At 47.5% G+C, this 19,973-nt stretch overlaps 1 protein-coding gene across 12 annotated transcripts in view; it reads left to right on the forward strand.

The window, feature by feature from the left end:
* BLTP1 (bridge-like lipid transfer protein family member 1) overlaps window positions 1-19,973 on the forward strand; it is a 705,550-nt gene that overhangs the window by 617,304 nt on the left and 68,273 nt on the right. For all 12 annotated transcript variants that reach the window (XM_063920260.1, XM_063920265.1, XM_063920266.1 and 9 more), the window contains one exon: window positions 8,428-8,685. In XM_063920260.1, coding sequence (XP_063776330.1) covers window positions 8,428-8,685 — 258 coding nt within the window. The remainder of the gene's footprint in view (window positions 1-8,427; window positions 8,686-19,973) is intronic.

Genomic DNA, 19,973 nt, shown 5'->3' on the forward strand with positions numbered 1-19,973 from the left:
ATTTTGGACACATTTGGAAGCAGTTACTCTTCAGCAGTCTCTTATGGTGCCTGCCGAGACATCGCCCACCCACCTCTTCATTTTTACCTACTGTACGATTTACTCTATGTGGGACTTTTGTACCCGACTATATCGACTTTGCTCTTTCCATCTCCTCCTAGTCCCCTTATGGAACAACCCTAAATTTTTTCCAGGTACAACTCATCATGCGTTTGATTCTTGGACAGGTATCAATATTCTTTTCCCGCTAGACATTGCGCCCCTCCACTTGTTCCCAGAGTTTGCCGATTTACAGTCCCGTTATACTCTCCCTCACTCAGTATTTTATAAATTCTTACAGCTGAGACACTTTTAGAATTGTCTTACCAAACAAACCCTTACGAGGGATAAATCAAATTTTGAGTCACTATGCCAGTTTCATCACTCTACTAAAGGCCTGCTCTCCACTATATATCAGCTCTTACTCGCACATAATACTCCCCAGAAGGAAGCTAATGAAATAACTTGGAAATGAGATGTGGGTGAGACTCTGATTCCCAAAGAGTGGTCTAATATTAGAACGGAAATCGCCAAGAGCTCCATATCAGTCCGAATTAAGGATAATTCTTACAAGCTATATTATCGCTGGTACCTAGTGCCCACACGACTCAATTCATTTTACCCCTCCTGTACAGACAAGTGTTGGTGACTGTGTGGTCAACTTGGAACCCTGCTGTATATTTGGTGGTCTTGCCCGCATATCAAACGATACTGGAATAAGGTTCATAAACTTATTACTGATATACTCGATATTGCAATGACAAACTCGTCTTTCTACACCCTATTTTCACGCCCTGTTCCTAATACAGTACTTCTCGTCAACCACAATACAGCTAAGTGTCAAATTGAGGCAAACTGGAAATCTGCATCACTTCCCACGATGACTGCCACTATAAAAGCTATCTGGTACACTTACAGACTAGAACGCAGCACAGTAATATTGCATGACACTCCTGGTCATTTTATGAAACTTGGTCTCCTTGGATGGCATACTTCCAGGCTGATCCCCCATTAGCTGCTATATACTGTAATTGTATTCACCCTACAATGTACTGTTTCTCAAAAATATTCCATTCATCTAGTACTGGATGGCTTAAGGTGCATACACACTGGGCGTTTTTGCCCAGCGTGTATGCACAGTGATGATCGCTGACATCGCTGGACTGAAAAGCGCTCAGTGCATACACACACAGCGCTTTTCCCCCCTGCCCAGCGATGTCAGTGGGAGTGATCGGCTTTCCATAACAGGACTCAATGAAAAGCCGCTCACCCCGCCGTTCATCTACTGGTAATACAAGCAGATGAACGGCGGCCGCCAGTGATGGAGCGGGCATCAGCGCTCATCGCTTGTGCGTACACACTGGGCAGATTTGAGCTGAAAGCAGCTCAACACACCAAAAGGGAGCTGCTTTCAGCTCAAAATTGCCCAGTGTGTATGGGCCTTTACCATCCAACCAACCCATATTCTATTTCCCATTCCCCACCCTCCGATTTCTTTGTGTATCTATTTATAATTGAGTGTTGTTTACTTGATTTCCAAGCATCCACTTTTCTAATGGTATTTTGAAGATGTTTTACTGGATCTGATTTCCATTTCATAGCACTCTGTTTAGACTACAGTAACTTTCAATTTATGATCGCTACACATCGAATTCATATTATTTTGTTCACTTACAGTTTATACATTTACTGTATTCCTGTATTGTATGTATTTCACTTCTGTCAATAATTTTAATGTATCCCAAAATATTCTGTACACTTATTTGCTGAAATACGCTTTCTGCCTGCCATTGTTCCATCATTTATAAAAGTTACAAAATTAAGCCAATTTTGGAGGGTTTAGGATGATTCCCACACTCTTTTATGCACTTCCTCTAAGGTGCTCACTGCAGAATGAATGCTCAACTTTGCCACAGTGTCATTTCTGATTGAATTGTGCGGATATTGGGACCATGTCTGGTGGAAATATCCTGCAGTGTGCACATTAATGCAACGCTATGGATCTAATGGCTATGTGAATTCGACTAGATCTTTATTACCATGCTCACTGATGCCATATTCTCTGTAATGCACTGCATAATCCGTAAGCACTATATAAAACACACAGTTTTCTCTATCGTCCTAAGTGGATGCTGGGGTTCCTGAAAGGACCATGGGGAATAGCGGCTCCGCAGGAGACAGGGCACAAAAGTAAAGCTTTTACAGGTCAGGTGGTGTGTACTGGCTCCTCCCCCTATGACCCTCCTCCAGACTCCAGTTAGATTTTTGTGCCCGGCCGAGAAGGGTGCAATTCTAGGTGGCTCTCATAAAGAGCTGCTTAGAGAGTTTAGCTTAGGTTTTTTATTTTACAGTGATTCCTGCTGGCAACAGGATCACTGCAACGAGGGACAGAGGGGAGAAGAAGTGAACTCACCTGCGTGCAGGATGGATTGGCTTCTTGGCTACTGGACATGAAGCTCCAGAGGGACGATCACAGGTACAGCCTGGATGGTCACCGGAGCCACGCCGCCGGCCCCCTCACAGATGCTGAAGCAAGAAGAGGTCCAGAATCGGCGGCTGAAGACTCCTGCAGTCTTCTTAAGGTAGCGCACAGCACTGCAGCTGTGCGCCATTTTCCTCTCAGCACACTTCACACGGCAGTCACTGAGGGTGCAGGGCGCTGGGGGGGGGCGCCCTGGGAGGCAAATGTAAACCTTTAAAAAGGCTAAAAATACCTCACATATAGCCCCAGAGGCTATATGGAGATATTTACCCCTGCCTAAATGTACTAAATAGCGGGAGACGAGCCCGCCGGAAAAGGGGCGGGGCCTATCTCCTCAGCACACGGCGCCATTTTCTGTCACAGCTCCGCTGGTCAGGAAGGCTCCCAGGTCTCTCCCCTGCACTGCACTACAGAAACAGGGTATAACAGAGAGGGGGGGCAAAATAAATGGCAATATATTAATATAAAAGCAGCTATAAGGGAGCACTTAATCATAAGGCTATCCCTGTCATATATAGCGCTTTTTGGTGTGTGCTGGCAGACTCTCCCTCTGTCTCCCCAAAGGGCTAGTGGGTCCTGTCTTCGTATAGAGCATTCCCTGTGTGTCTGCTGTGTGTCGGTACGTGTGTGTCGACATGTATGAGGACGTTATTGGTGTGGAGGCGGAGCAATTGCCAAATATGAGGATGTCACCTTCTAGGGGGTCGACACCAGAATGGATGCCTTATTTGTGGAATTACGGGATAGCGTCAACTCGCTTAAGCAGTCGTTTGCCGACATGAGGCGGCCGGACACTCACTTAGTGCCTGTCCAGGCGCCTCAAACACCGTCAGGGGCTGTAAAACGCCCCTTGCCTCAGTCGGTCGACACAGACACAGGCACTGATTCCGGTAGTGAAGGTGACGAATCAACCGTATTTTCCAAAAGGGCCACACGTTATATGATTTTGGCAATAAAGGAGATGTTACATTTAGCTGATACTACAGGTACCACTAAACAGGGTATTTGGGGTGTGAAAAAACTACCAGTAGTTTTTACCGAATCAGAAGAATTAAATGACGTGTGTGATGAAGCGTGGGGTGCCCCGATAAAAAACTGCTAATTTCAAAGAAGTTATTGGCTTTATACCCTTTCCCGCCAGAGGTTAGGGAGCGCTGGGAAACACCTCCTAGGGTGGACAAAGCGCTAACACGCTTATCAAAACAAGTGGCGTTACCCTCTCCTGAGACGGCCGCACTTAAAGATCCATCAGATAGGAGGATGGAAAATATCCAAAAAGGTATATACACACATGCAGGTGTTATACTACGACCAGCTATTGCGACTGCCTGGATGTGCAGTGCTGGGGTAGTTTGGTCAGAGTCCCTGATCGAAAATATTGATACCCTGGACAGGGACAATATTTTACTGTCGTTAGAACAAATAAAGGATGCATTTCTTTATATGCGTGATGCACAGAGAGATATCTGCACACTGGCATCACGGGTAAGTGCTATGTCCATTTCGGCCAGAAGAGCTTTATGGACACGACAGTGGACAGGCGATGCGTAGAGGAGTTATTTGGGGTCGGTCTATCGGATTTGGTGGCCACGGCTACGGCCGGGAAATCCACCTTTCTACCTCAAGTCACTCCCCAACAGAAAAAGGCACCGACCTTTCAACCGCAGCCTTTTCGTTCCTTTAAAAATAAGAGAGCAAAGGGCTATTCATATCTGCCACGAGGCAGAGGACGAGGGAAGAGACAGCAACAGGCAGCTCCTTCCCAGGAACAGAAGCCCTCCCCGGCTTCTACAAAAGCCTCAGCATGACGCTGGGGCTTCGCAAGCGGACTCGGGGGCGGTAGGCGGTCGTCTCAAGAATTACAGCGCGCAGTGGGCTCACTCGCAGGTAAATCCCTGGATCCTGCAGATAATATCTCAGGGGTACAGGTTGAAATTAGAGACAGAGCCACCTCGCCGTTTCCTGAAGTCTGCTTTACCAACGTCCCCCTCAGAAAGGGAGACGGTTTTGGAAGCCATTCACAAGCTGTATTCTCAGCAGGTGATAGTCAAGGTACCTCTTCTACAACAAGGGAAGGGGTATTATTCCACTCTTTTTGTGGTACCGAAGCCGGATGGCTCGGTAAGGCCTATTCTAAATCTGAAGTCCTTGAACCTGTACATAAAGAAGTTCAAGTTCAAGATGGAGTCACTCAGAGCAGTGATAAGCGAACCTGGAAGAAGGGGACTTTATGGTATCCTTGGACATCAAGGATGCGTATCTCCACGTTCCAATTACCCCTCACACCAGGGGTACCTCAGGTTCGTTGTACAAAACTGTCACTATCAGTTTCAGACGCTGCCGTTTGGTTTGTCCACGGCACCTCGGGTCTTTACAAAGGTAATGGCCGAGATAATATTTCTTCTTCGAAGAAAAGGCGTATTAATTATCCCATACTTGGACGATCTCCTAATAAGGGCAAGGTCCAGAGAACAGCTAGAGATGGGTTTAGCACTATCTCAAGAGGTGCTAAAGCAGCACGGATGGATTCTGAATATTCCAAAATCCCAATTAATGCCGACAACTCGTCTGCTGTTCCTGGGGATGATTCTGGACACAGTTCAGAAAAGGTTTTTCTTCCCGAAGAAAAAGCCAAGGAGTTATCTGACCTGGTCAGGAACCTCCTAAAACCAGGAAAGGTGTCTGTACATCAATGCACAAGAGTCCTGGGAAAAAATGGTAGCTTCTTACGAAGCAATCCCTTTCGGCAGATTCCATGCAAAGGGATCTGTTGGACAAATGGTCAGGGTCGCATCTTCAGATGCACCTGCGGATAACCCTGTCGCCGAGGACAAGGGTATCCTTTCTGTGGTGGTTGCAGGAGGCTCATCTATTGGAGGGCCGCAGATTCGGCATGCAGGATTGGATCCTGGTGACCACGGGTGCCAGCCAGAGAGGCTGGGGAGCAGTCACACAGGGAAGAAATTTCCAGGGAGTGTGGTCGAGCCTGAAAAAGTCTCTTCACATAAGCATTCTGGAACTAAGAGCAATCTACAATGCTCTAAGCCAGGCGGAACCTCTGCTTCAAGGAAGACCGGTGTTGATCCAGTCGGACAACATCACGGCAGTCGCCCATGTAAACAGACAGGGCGGCACAAGAAGCAGGAGGGCAATGGCAGAAGCTGCCAGGATCCTTCGCTGGGCGGAGAATCACGTGATAGCACTGTCAGCAGTATTCATCCCGGGCGTGGACAACTGGGAAGCAGACTTCCTCAGCAGACACGACCTTCACCCGGGAGAGTGGAGACTTCATCCAGAAGTTTTCCACATGCTATTAAACCGTTGGGTAAAACCAATGGTGGACATGATGGCGTCTCGCCTCAACAAAACACTGGACAGGTATTGCGCCAGGTCAAGAGATCCGCAGGCAATAGCTGTGGACGCGCTGGTAACACCTTGGGTGTACCAGTCGGTATATGTGTTTCCTCCTCTGCCTCTCATACCAAAGGTATTGAGGATTATACGGCAAAGTGGAGTAAGACTAGTGGCTCCGGATTGGCCAAGAAGGACTTGGTACCCGGAACTTCAAGAGATGGTCACGGACGATCCGTGGCCTCTACTTCTGAGAAGGGACCTGCTTCAGCAGGGTACTTGTCTTTTTCAAGACTTACCGCGGCTGCGTTTGACGGCATGGCGTTTGAATGCCAGATCCTAAAAGGAAAAGGCATTCCAGAAGAAGTCATTCCTACCTTGATAAAGGCAAGGAAGGAAGTCACCGCGAAGCTTTATCGCCGTATTTGGCGAAAATATGTTGTGTGGTGCGAGCAGCGGAGTGCTCCGATGGAGGAATTTCAACTGGGTCGTTTTCCTACATTTCCTGCAATCAGGATTGTCTATGGGTCTCAAATTGGGATCTATTAAGGTTCAAATTTCGGCCCTATCAATATTCTTCCAAAAAGAATTGGCCTCAGTCCCTGAGGTCCAGATTTTTATCACAGGAGTACTGCATATACAGCCTCCTGTGGTGCCTAAGGTGGCACCGTGGGATCTAAATGTAGTTTTAGATTTCCTCAAATCAGATTGGTTTGAACCACTAAAGAAGGTGGATTTGAAATATCTCACATGGAAAGTGACTATGTTACTGGCCCTGGCTTCGGCCGGGAGAGTATCTGAACTGGCGGCTTTGTTTTATAAAAGCCCTTATTTAATTTTCCATTCGACATAGGGCAGAGCTGCGGACGCGTCCGCATTTTCTCCCTAAGGTGGTATCAGCGTTTCACCTGAACCAGCCTATTGTAGTGCCTGCGGCTACAGACGACTTGAAGGACTCCAAGTTGTTGGACGTTGTCAGAGCCTTAAAAATATACATTTAAAGGACGGCTGGAGTCAGAAAACCCAAGTTGGGTGCACCTGCTTCTAAGCAGTCGATTGCTCGTTGGATTTGTAACAAAATTCAACTTGTACATTCTGTGGCAGGCCTGCCACAGCCTAAATCTGTTAAGGCCCATTCCGCAAGGAAGGTGGGCTCATCTTGGGCGGCTGCCCGAGGGGTCTCGGCATTACTACTCTGCCGAGCAGCTACGTGGTCAGGGGAGAACACGTTTGTAAATTTTTACAAATTTGATACCCTGGCAAAGGAGGACCTGGAGTTCTCTCATTCGGTGCTGCAGAGTCATCCGCACTCTCCCGCCCGTTTGGGAGCTTTGGTATAATCCCCATGGTCCTTTCAGGAACCCCAGCATCCACTTAGGACGATAGAGAAAATAAGAATTTACTTACCGATAATTCTATTTCTCGGAGTCCGTAGTGGATGCTGGGCGCCCATCCCAAGTGCGGATTATCTGCAATACTTGTACATAGTTATTGTTAACTAATTCGGGTTATTGTTTAGGAAGCCATCTTTCAGAGGCTCCTCTGTTATCATACTGTTAACTGGGTTTAGATCACAAGTTGTACGGTGTGATTGGTGTGGCTGGTATGAGTCTTACCCGGGATTCAAAATCCTCCCTTATTGTGTACGCTCGTCCGGGCACAGTACCTAACTGGAGTCTGGAGGAGGGTCATAGGGGGAGGAGCCAGTACACACCACCTGACCTGTAAAAGCTTTACTTTTGTGCCCTGTCTCCTGCGGAGCCGCTATTCCCCATGGTCCTTTCAGGAACCCCAGCATCCACTACGGACTCCGAGAAATAGAATTATCGGTAAGTAAATTCTTATTTTTTCCTACAGTACATTAATCTTAAATTATATACTTTAAATGTATTTATCACCAGAGATTTATGTAGCGCACATATTCCGCAGTGCTTTGCAGAGAACATTTGGCCATTTGCGTCAGTCCCTGCCCCAGTGCGGCTTACAATCTATGGGGTATATTCAATGCTGGCCGGAAACGGACAGCATTCCAACAAATGCAGATTCAACGTGATTAAAAGTCGAATCTGCATCAGCTGCAAACTGTCTAAAACAGCCGCGTTTTCGACAGAAACAAGTGGATCGCCGATCCATGTGATTTCCAAGTGCCGTTTTTTTCGTCAGTCGAAAAAACTGCTCTTTCATTGAATAGGTCAAATGCAAATTCGACCTAAAACTGTCGAAAAGTGCAGTTTTTCCGGCTGTCGGAAAAAACGGCACAAATTGAATATATCCCTATATTCCCTACCATATATACACACACACACACACACACACACATTTTTGGAATGTGAGTTGAAACCGGAGTACCTGCAATCCATGTAAGTAGAGGGAGAATATTCAAACACCACACATTGAGGGCCGTGGTAGAGATCAAACACAAAACCTCAGTGCTGTGGGGGCAGCAGTGCTAACCCTTACACCATCCATGCTGCTACTAATTTGTTTTGTAATGCTTACACGTATACCAGCACTTGTTTTAGTAGCAGATAAAATGTTTGTCTATTTTCCCATAGCCTCTGGGTCTGGTACTCCGGATTCTGTAGATGGAGTGAACCAGCATCTTTCTCCTGAATCTTCTCGAAAAGCTTATTGCCGGACATGGGATCAGCCCAGTCAGTCAGCCTCATTCAGTCACATGGCACAGTCACCCAATGTTTTCAATGAACACACTCCAAGCAAAAGCATGTCTCCTGTGGCAGTCGTACACTCCTTAAAATCTCCTGCTGTGGCCAGATCTAGAAGTGTCTCTGACTCCTCTGTGCCACGCAGAGGTATGTACTTTTGTAAGACTATAAAGCTTGAGAAAATGACCATTTGCTTTATATCATTATATGTGCTGAAGCTACATGTCTTATCACTTCTACGTTATTTTCCTTGTAATAACTACTTTAACATTTTCAAAACTCTCTACTAAAACAGTAGTATCATGATCTAAATCTATTTGAAACAATATTACAATCTACATGCAGATGTGTCCTAATACATCCTGCCTCAATGCGACATGCGGCAGGAGATGCCTGGCTTGAGTCAGCCGGCAGTTCTGCTAACATCGGGCGTGTTTTTTTTTTGGCGAAAATTAGTCTTATTCGCATTGTTATGTGGCTAGGACGCACAAGCAGCTTTTGCTGATAAAAATGATTTGTGGCACACCTATATTCTGTGTGCGACCATGGCTGTTTCTGCTTCCAAAATGCTACATTAGTCATTTCCAGGAAAACACTGTAACAGGCCGTTTCGTATGCCGAAACCGCCATAGTCACACATAGCATATAGGCATTCCGCATATCATAAGCATGCTTGTGCGTCCTAGTCGCATAGGAATGCGACATAGACACATTAAAACGGAAAATGTTGCACATAAAGATACTCAGCGCTACTGAGGCATGGTATGGCATGATTAGAAGGGCTGTTTAACGTGACTGCAGCAAGCATGTAAGAGGACACATCTGTATGAAAGTATTAATAGATAATGAAAAATGTGATCTTATATGACAAATATATTTGGATATAGTTTGTTATATTTTGAAAAGCACCTGCATTGTTGTTTGGTTGTTTTTAGATTTGAATTGTGTGGACTTTTACTCATTCAATACTGTCTTGTAACTGAACATGGAAATATTTTTAGGCTCCAAATACTGTTAATAACCATTAATTTACTTATGGAGATTTTTGATATTAAAAGGGTTGATTAGAAGCAAACTTAATGTAGAAAAAAAACAAGAACAAATTCTATGTGAATAACAAAATATAAACACATAGGGGTACATTCAATTAGGGTCGAAAGCTGCCGTCTGTCGAAGAGACGTCAGTTTTTTACTTTTTAAGGTCAAATTGTGATTCAACCTATTCAGTCCCCGCTATTTTTATTCGACAAGTCGGGGAATCTGACTTGTCGAATAGTACGTGAATCGACGGTATAGCTGCCGATTCACGTACTTTTGAGGGAAACGGGGCCAAATTCGACAGAATTTGGCCCTGTTTCCGACCATCTCAGTCCGACATAAAAAAATGTCGGACTGAGATGAGGGACCTTAGAGGAGGAGAGCGGGGAGAGCCGCGGGCAGACAGGGGAGAGCAGCGCTACAGCACAGCGATGCAGGAGGATGTGTCACAGCCGCGCCGCTCACTGCAGCGTCCATCCTTCTCCAGCAAGTGAGGTCACGCTTTCTGGAGCCGGGTGGACACTGCTGTGAGACCTCCTTCTGAAGCGCTGCTCTCCTCTGTCTGCCCGCGGCTGTCCCCGCTGGTCTCCCCCTCTCCTCCGCTCAAAGGTCTCATCTCAATTCGACTTTTTTTTTAAGTCGAATTGAGATGGGATTGAATAGGGGTTGTCGGATCCATTGTGACAAATGCATGTCAGAATGGATCCGACCTAATTGAATATACCCCATAACCTATAGTAGTAATAAAAGATACATGCCACAAATCCCCCCCATTAAGGACTTTCACTTGTAATTAGTTGGTGGGTTTTCTACCATTTGGTCAGTTTAGCATGGTCTCAGCAAGCACATATCTCCATAGCCTCTGTCGATCACTTTTGCTACTGCTCGCCTGTCTCCATAGCTACAGAGAGCCGAGATAGAAGCTCTATAGCTTTCTATTCAATACAGTGCATTGGATTTATCCTGTTATGGATGTGGGGACCACTACGAAGGTAATAGAATCCCTAGCTATAAGTGATTGCTATCTCCCTGCTAAATACAGCTAATGATGGGGCTTTACAGAAAGCAGTTTAATGTGGTATATCAGATCAAAGGGGCTAAGTAACATGGTAACCTATACCCAGCTTGCCTTCACTTGTGTTGACCTTTTAATGACCACCCCTACCTTTTTATGGTGGGCAGCTCTGGGTCTTCACATGCAGTAGACAAACATAGTAAATCAGGATCCACAAATGGACACAACACAACAGCTTATGTGAAGGATTTCTAAAGAGGTTTTCCTCACATCCCCACCGTAACATGCACAAAAATAGAAAATAGAAAACTTTTACATTGAAATGTCATCACATTCCTTCAAATGAAGAACGTACTTCTACTCCTTTAAGAAATCGGTTCTCCGTACAAATCGGTCTCCAAAGAGCGTTCACTCTCCTTAACAACACTCTCCTCAGGTTAGCAATCCTTACAACCAATTGGCTGTTATTGTTTAGAAAAAAAGCCATATTGCAAAGCAAATACATTTCTCTGACGTCCTAAGTGGATGCTGGGGACTCCGTCAGGACCATGGGGAATAGCGGCTCCGCAGGAGACAGGGCACAAAAGTGAAAGCTTTAGGATCAGGTGGTGTGCACTGGCTCCTCCCCCTATGACCCTCCTCCAAGCCTCAGTTAGGTTTTTGTGCCCGGCCGAGAAGGGTGCAATCTAGGTGGCTCTCCTAAAGAGCTGCTTAGAGTAAAAGTTTTGTTAGGTTTTTTATTTTCAGTGAGTCCTGCTGGCAACAGGCTCACTGCAACGAGGGACTTAGGGGAGAAGAAGTGAACTCACCTGCGTGCAGGATGGATTGGCTGCTTAGGCTACTGGACACTAGCTCCAGAGGGACGATCACAGGTACAGCCTGGATGGGTCACCGGAGCCGCGCCGCCGACCCCCTTGCAGATGCTGAAGAGAGAAGAGGTCCAGAAATCGGCGGCTGAAGACTTCTCAGTCTTCATGAGGTAGCGCACAGCACTGCAGCTGTGCGCCATTGCTCTCAGCACACTTCACACCAACGGTCACTGAGGGTGCAGGGCGCTTGGGGGGGCGCCCTGGGTAGCAATGAAAGTACCTATGCTGGCTAAAAATACATCACATATAGCCCCTGGGGCTATATGGATGTATTTAACCCCTGCCAGGTTGTCAGAAAAACGGGAGAAGAAGCCCGCCGAAAAGGGGGCGGGGCCTATTCTCCTCAGCACACAGCGCCATTTTCCTACACAGCTCTGCTGCTAGGAAGGCTCCCAGGCTCTCCCCTGCACTGCACTACAGAAACAGGGTTAAAACAGAGAGGGGGGGGCACTTATTTGGCGATATTATTATATATTAAGATGCTATAAGGGAAAACACTTATATAAGGTTGTCCCTGTATAATATAGCGTTTTGGTGTGTGCTGGCAAACTCCCCCTCTGTCTCCCCAAAGGGCTAGTGGGGTCCTGTCCTCTATCAGAGCATTCCCTGTGTGTGTGCTGTGTGTCGGTACGTGTGTGTCGACATGTATGAGGACGATGTTGGTGAGGAGGCGGAGCAATTGCCTGTAATGGTGATGTCACTCTCTAGGGAGTCGACACCGGAATGGATGGCTTATTTAGGGAATTACGTGATAATGTCAACACGCTGCAAGGTCGGTTGACGACATGAGACGCAATTAGTACCTGTCCAGGCGTCTCAAACACCGTCAGGGGCTTTAAAACGCCCATTTACCTCAGTCGGTCGACACAGACACGGACACTGACTCCAGTGTCGACGGTGAAGAAACAAACGTATTTTCCATTTGGGCCACACGTTACATGTTAAGGGCAATGAAGGAGGTGTTACATATTTCTGATACTACAAGTACCACAAAAGAGGGTATTATGTGGGGTGTGAAAAAACTACCTGTAGTTTTTCCTGAATCAGATAAATTAAATGAAGTGTGTGATGATGCGTGGGTTCCCCCGATAGAAAATTATTGGCGTTATACCCTTTCCCGCCAGAAGTTAGGGCGCGTTGGGAAACACCCCTTAGGGTGGATAAGGCGCTCACACGCTTATCAAAACAAGTGGCGTTACCGTCTCCAGATACGGCCGCCCTCAAGGAGCCAGCTGATAGGAGGCTGGAAAATATCCTAAAAAGTATATACACACATACTGGTGTTATACTGCGACCAGCGATCGCCTCAGCCTGGATGTGCAGCGCTGGGGTGGCTTGGTCGGATTCCCTGACTGAAAATATTGATACCCTTGACAGGGACAGTATTTTATTGACTATAGAGCATTTAAAGGATGCTTTTCTATATATGCGAGATGCACAGAGGGATATTTGCACTCTGGCATCAAGAGTAAGTGCGATGTCCATATCTGCCAGAAGATGTTTATGGACACGACAGTGGTCAGGTGATGCAGATTCCAAACGGCACATGGAAGTATTGCCGTATAAAGGGGAGGAGCTATTTGGGGTCGGTCCATCGGACCTGGTGGCCACGGCAACAGCTGGAAAATCCACCTTTTTTACCCCAAGTCACATCTCAGCAGAAAAAGACACCGTCTTTTCAGCCTCAGTCCTTTCGTCCCCATAAGGGCAAGCAGGCAAAAGGCCAGTCATATCTGCCCAGGGATAGAGGAAAGGGAAGAAGACTGCAGCAGGCAGCCCATTCCCAGGAACAGAAGCCCTCCACCGCTTTTGCCAAGTCCTCAGCATGACGCTGGGGCCGTACAAGCGGACTCAGGTGCGGTGGGGGGTCGTCTCAAGAGTTTCAGCGCGCAGTGGTCTCACTCGCAAGTGGACCCCTGGATCCTACAAGTAGTATCCCAGGGGTACAGATTGGAGATTCGAGACGTCTCCCCCTCGCAGGTTCCTGAAGTCTGCTTTACCAACGTCTCCCTCCGACAGGGAGGCAGTATTGGAAACAATTCACAAGCTGTATTCCCAGCAGGTGATCATCAAAGTACCCCTCCTACAACAAGGAAAGGGGTATTATTCCACACTATATTGTGGTACTGCGGCCAGACGGCTCGGTGAGACCTATTCTAAATCTGAAATATTTAAACACTTACATACAAAGGTTCAAATCAAGATGGAGTCACTCAGAGCAGTGATAGCGAACCAGGAAGAAGGGGACTATATGGTGTCCCTGGACATCAAGGATGCTTACCTCCATGTCCCAATTTACCCTTCTCACCAAGGGTACCTCAGGTTCGTGGTACAAAACTGTCACTATCAGTTTCAGACGCTGCTGTTTGGATTGTCCACGGCACCCCGGGTCTTTACCAAGGTAATGGCCGAAATGATGATTCTTCTTCAAAGAAAAGGCGTCTTAATTATCCCTTACTTGGACGATCTCCTGATAATGTCCAGAGAACAGTTGGAGGTCGGAGTAGCACTATCTCAAGTAGTTCTACGACAGCACGGGTGGATTCTAAATATTCCAAAATCGCAGCTGTCTCCGACGACACGTCTGCTGTTCCTAGGGATGATTCTGGACACAGTCCAGAAAAAGGTGTTTCTCCCGGAGGAGAAAGCCAGGGAGTTATCCGAGCTAGTCAGGAACCTCCTAAAACCAGGAAAAGTGTCAGTGCATCATTGCACAAGGGTCCTGGGAAAAATGGTGGCTTCTTACGAAGCGATTCCATTCGGCAGATTTCACGCAAGAACTTTTCAGTGGGATCTGCTGGAAATATGGTCCGGATCGCATCTTCAGATGCATCAGCGGATAACCCTGTCTCCAAGGACAAGGGTGTCTCTTCTGTGGTGGCTGCAGAGTGCTCATCTACTAAAGGGCCACAGATTCGGCATTCAGGACTGGGTCCTGGTGACCACGGATGCCAGCCTGAAAGGCTGGGGAGCAGTCACACAAGGAAAAAATTTCCAGGGAGTGTGATCAAGTCTGGAGACTTCTCTCCACATAAATATACTGGAGCTAAGAGCAATTTACAATGCTCTAAGCTTAGCAAGACCTCTGCTTCAAGGTCAACCGGTATTGATCCAGTGGGACAACATCACGGCAGTCGCCCACGTAAACAGACAGGGCGGCACAAGAAGCAGGAGGGCAATGGCAGAAACTGCAAGGATTCTTCGCTGGGCGGAAAATCATGTGATAGCACTGTCAGCAGTGTTCATTCCGGGAGTGGACAACTGGGAAGCAGACTTCCTCAGCACGACCTCCACCCGGGAGAGTGGGGACTTCATCGGGAAGTCTTCCACATGATTGTGAACCGTTGGGAATGACCAAAGGTGGACATGATGGCGTCCCGCCTGAACAAAAAACTGGACAGGTATTGCGCCAGGTCAAGAGACCCTCAGGCAATAGCTGTGGACGTTCTGGTAACACCGTGGGTGTACCAGTCGGTGTATGTGTTCCCTCCTCTGCTTCTCATACCTAAGGTACTGAGAATTATAAGACGTAGAGGAGTAAGAACTATACTCGTGGCTCCGGATTGGCCAAGAAGGACTTGGTACCCGGAACTTCAAGAGATGCTCACAGAGGACTCATGGCCTCTGCCGCTAAGAAGGGACTTGCTTCAGCAAGTACCATGTCTGTTCCAAGACTTACCGCGGCTGCGTTTGACGGCATGGCGGTTGAACGCCGGATCCTAAGGGAAAAAGGCATTCCGGAAGAGGTCATTCCTACCCTGGTCAAAGCCAGGAAGGAGGTGACCGCACAACATTATCACCACATGTGGCGAAAATATGTTGCGTGGTGTGAGGCCAGGAAGGCCCCACGAAGAAATTTCAACTCTGTCGATTCCTGCATTTCCTGCAAACAGGAGTGTCTATGGGCCTCAAATTGGGGTCCATTAAGGTTCAAATTTCGGCCCTGTCGATTTTCTTCCAGAAAGAATTGGCTTCAGTTCCTGAAGTCCAGAAGTTTGTCAAGGGAGTACTGCATATACAACCCCCTTTTGTGCCTCCAGTGGCACTGTGGGATCTCAACGTAGTTCTGGGATCCCTCAAATCACATTGGTTTAAACCGCTCAAATCTGTGGATTTGAAATATCTCACATGGAAAGTGACCATGATGTTGGCCCTGGCCTCGGCCAGGCGAGTGTCAGAATTGGCGGCTTTGTCTCACAAAAGACCATATCTGATTGTCCATTCGGACAGGGCAGAGCTGCGGACTCGTCCCCAGTTTCTCCCTAAGGTGGTGTCAGCGTTTCACCTGAACCAGCTTATTGTGGTACCTGCGGCTACTAGGGACTTGGAGGACTCCAAGTTGCTAGATGTTGTCAGGGCCCTGAAAATATAGGTTTCCAGGACGGCTGGAGTCAGGAAAACTGACTTGCTGTTATCCTGTATGCACCCAACAAACTGGGTGCTCTTGCTTCTAAGCAGACGATTGCTAGTTGGTTGTGTAGTACAATTCAGCTTGCACATTCTGTGGCAGGCCTGCCACAGCCAAAATATGTAAATGCCCATTCCACAAGGAAGGTGGGCTCATCTTGGGCGGCTGCCCGAGGGGTCTCGGCTTTACAACTTTGCCGAGCTGCTACTTGGTCAGGGGCACACCCTGGCTGAGGAGGACCTGGAGTTCTCTCACTCGGTGCTGCAGAGTCATCCGCACTCTCCCGCCCGTTTGGGAGCTTTGGTATAATCCCCATGGTCCTGACGGAGTCCCCAGCATCCACTTAGGACGTCAGAGAAAATAAGAATTTACTTACCGATAATTCTATTTCTCGTAGTCCGTAGTGGATGCTGGGCGCCCATCCCAAGTGCGGATTGTCTGCAATACTTGTACATAGTTATTGTTACAAAAATCGGGTTATTATTGTTGTGAGCCATCTTTTCAGAGGCTCCGCTGTTATCATGCTGTTAACTGGGTTCAGATCACAGGTTGCACAGTGTGATTGGTGTGGCTGGTATGAGTCTTACCCGGGATTCAAAATCCTTCCTTATTGTGTACGCTCGTCCGGGCACAGTATCCTAACTGAGGCTTGGAGGAGGGTCATAGGGGGAGGAGCCAGTGCACACCACCTGATCCTAAAGCTTTTACTTTTGTGCCCGGTCTCCTGCGGAGCCGCTATTCCCCATGGTCCTGACGGAGTCCCCAGCATCCACTACGGACTACGAGAAATAGAATTATCGGTAAGTAAATTCTTATTTTTATTTTTTGTATGCAGAGGAAATTCTGTCTGCTTTGCATGTACTGTAGTCCACAGATACTAGACAGTTTTCTGTTTACACTGCAGTTTCAGCTACTGTAAGTACAAGAGTTCAGCTAGGATACACCCCTCCAAGTCCCAACTCTAAATCTCTCAGGACATTTGATATTTTCTCTACTTGCAGTGCGACATGGTTTTGCCAAGTTATAGATTTGCTCCTTTTTTTTGCTTTTGTTTTAATCTCTGAGATCATCTAGGATTGGGTATTCATCATGCAGCACTCCAACTGCTTGTGAAACTACACATCCCGGCATAACTCCATGTATCGGTGTTGGTGCATAACTTAGTGTCTAGATCTTGAAGATATTGAGTGTTCCAGTGTAGTGCACAAATGTAGTACTTGCAGTGAATGATTTGTTCTATATATTTATTTATTTTGTGTTTTGTATTCTAGCCCACATATGACTGCAGAATAATAATTCTAAAGGACCATACAACTAGACGACGTTGCTTTATTAGCGACGTCGTCTAGTGTTTCCCCTGCCAGGCAGGCCTGGTCGGCGGCCGCCCATACACACTGAGCGATATGACCGCTCATATCGCTCAGTTACGTAACGTAGCCGCTGGCAATGCATGCAGCTCCTGGACGACAGTCCAGATCGAGCTTGCATGCACTGCCGACAGTGACGATCGTTTCTGACCCACAGGGCCGTGCATCGATAGTCACTGACTGCATACACACTGGCCAAGAAAATGAGCGGCGTCGCTCAGGAAGGGGAAAAAATAAGATTTTACTCACCGGTAAATCTATTTCTCGTAGTCCGTAGTGGATGCTGGGAACTCCGAAAGGACCATGGGGAATAGCGGCTCCGCAGGAGACTGGGCACAACTGGGCACAACTAAAGAAAGCTTTTAGGTCACCTGGTGTGCACTGGCTCCTCCCACTATGACCCTCCTCCAAGCCTCAGTTAGGACACTGTGCCCGGACGAGCTGACATAATAAGGAAGGATTTTGAATCCCGGGTAAGACTCTTACCAGCCACACCAATCATACCTTATAACTTGTGATACCATACCCAGTTTAACAGTATGAAAACAACTGAGCCTCTCAACAGATGGCTCAACAATAACCCTTTAGTTAACAATAACTATGTACAAGTATTGCAGACAATCCGCACTTGGGACGGGCGCCCAGCATCCACTACGGACTACGAGAAATAGATTTACCGGTGAGTAAAATCTTATTTTCTCTGACGTCCTAGTGGATGCTGGGAACTCCGAAAGGACCATGGGGATTATACCAAAGCTCCAAAACGGGCGGGAGAGTGCGGATGACTCTGCAGCACCGAATGAGAGAACTCAAGGTCCTCCTCAGCCAGGGTATCAAATTTGTAGAATTTTGCAAACGTGTTTGCCCCTGACCAAGTAGCAGCTCTGCAAAGTTGTAAAGCCGAGACCCCTCGGGCAGCCGCCCAAGATGAGCCCACCTTCCTTGTGGAATGGGCTTTTTCTGATTTAGGATGCGGCAGTCCAGCCGCAGAATGCGCCAGCTGAATTGTGCTACAAATCCAGCGAGCAATAGTCTGCTTAGAAGCAGGAGCACCCAGCTTGTTGGGTGCATACAGGATAAATAGCGAGTCAGTTTTCCTGACTCTAGCCGTCCTGGAAACATAAATTTTCAAGGCCCTGACTACGTCCAGCAACTTGGAATCCTCCAAGTCCCTAGTAGCCGCAGGCACCACAATAGGTTGGTTCAAGTGAAAAGCTGATACCACCTTAGGGAGAAACTGGGGACGAGTCCTCAATTCTGCCCTATCCATATGGAAAATCAGATAAGGGCTTTTACATGACAAAGCCGCCAATTCTGACACACGCCTGGCTGAAGCCAAGGCCAATAACATGACCACTTTCCACGTGAGATATTTTAGATCCACGGTTTTAAGTGGCTCAAACCAATGTGATTTTAAGAAACTCAACACCACGTTGAGATCCCAAGGTGCCACTGGAGGCACAAAAGGGGGGCTGAATATGCAGCACTCCCTTAACAAACGTCTGAACTTCAGGTAGTGAAGCTAGTTCTTTCTGGAAGAAAATCGACAGAGCCGAGATCTGTACCTTAATGGAGCCTAATTTCAGGCCCATAGTCACTCCTGCTTGTAGGAAATGCAGAAATCGACCCAGTTGAAATTCCTCTGTTGGGCCCTTTTTGGCCTCACACCAAGCAACATACATCCGCCATATGCGGTGATAATGCTTTGCAGTTACATCTTTCCTGGCTTTAATCAGCGTAGGAATGACTTCCTCCGGAATGCCCTTTTCCTTCAGGATCCGGCGTTCAACCGCCATGCCGTCAAACGCAGCCGTGGTAAGTCTTGGAACAGACAGGGCCCCTGCTGCAGCAGGTCCTGTCTGAGCGGCAGAAGCCATGGGTCCTCTGCGTCTTGGCCAATCCAGAACCATGAGTATTGTTCTTACTCCTCGTTTTCTTATTATTCTCAGTACCCTTGGTATGAGAGGCAGAGGAGGGAACACATAAACTGACTGGTACACCCACGGTGTCACTAGAGCGTCCACAGCTATCGCCTGAGGGTCCCTTGACCTGGCGCAATATCTCTCTAGTTTTTTGTTTAGGCGGGACGCCATCATGTCCACCTGTGGCCTTTCCCAACGGTTTACCAACAGTTGGAAGACTTCTGGATGAAGTCCCCACTCTCCCGGGTGTAGGTCGTGTCCGCTGAGGAAGTCTGCTTCCCAGTTGTCCACTCCCGGAATGAACATTGCTGACAGTGCTAAGACGTGATTTTCCGCCCATCGGAGAATCCTTGTGGCTTCTGCCATCGCCATCCTGCTTCTTGTGCCGCCCTGTCAGTTTACATGGGCGACTGCCGTGATGTTGTCTGATTGGATCAGTACCGGCTGGTTTTGAAGCAGAGGCCTTGCCAGACTTAGGGCATTGTAAATGGCCCTCAGTTCCAGAATATTTATGTGTAGGGACGACTCCTGACTTGACCAAAGTCCTTGGAAATTTCTTCCCTGTGTGACTGCCCCCCAGCCTCGAAGGCTGGCATCCGTGGTTACCAGGACCCAGTCCTGTATGCCGAATCTGCGGCCCTCTTGAAGATGAGCACTCTGCAGCCACCACAGTAGAGATACCCTGGTCCTTGGAGACAGGGTTATCAGCCGATGCATCTGAAGATGCGATCCCGACCACTTGTCCAAGAGGTCCCACTGAAAGGTTCTTGCATGGAACCTGCCGAATGGAATTTTGCTTCGTAAGAAGCTACCATT

The sequence above is a fragment of the Pseudophryne corroboree genome, chromosome 1, assembly GCF_028390025.1.
Source record: "Pseudophryne corroboree isolate aPseCor3 chromosome 1, aPseCor3.hap2, whole genome shotgun sequence".
NCBI lineage: Eukaryota > Metazoa > Chordata > Amphibia > Anura > Myobatrachidae > Pseudophryne > Pseudophryne corroboree.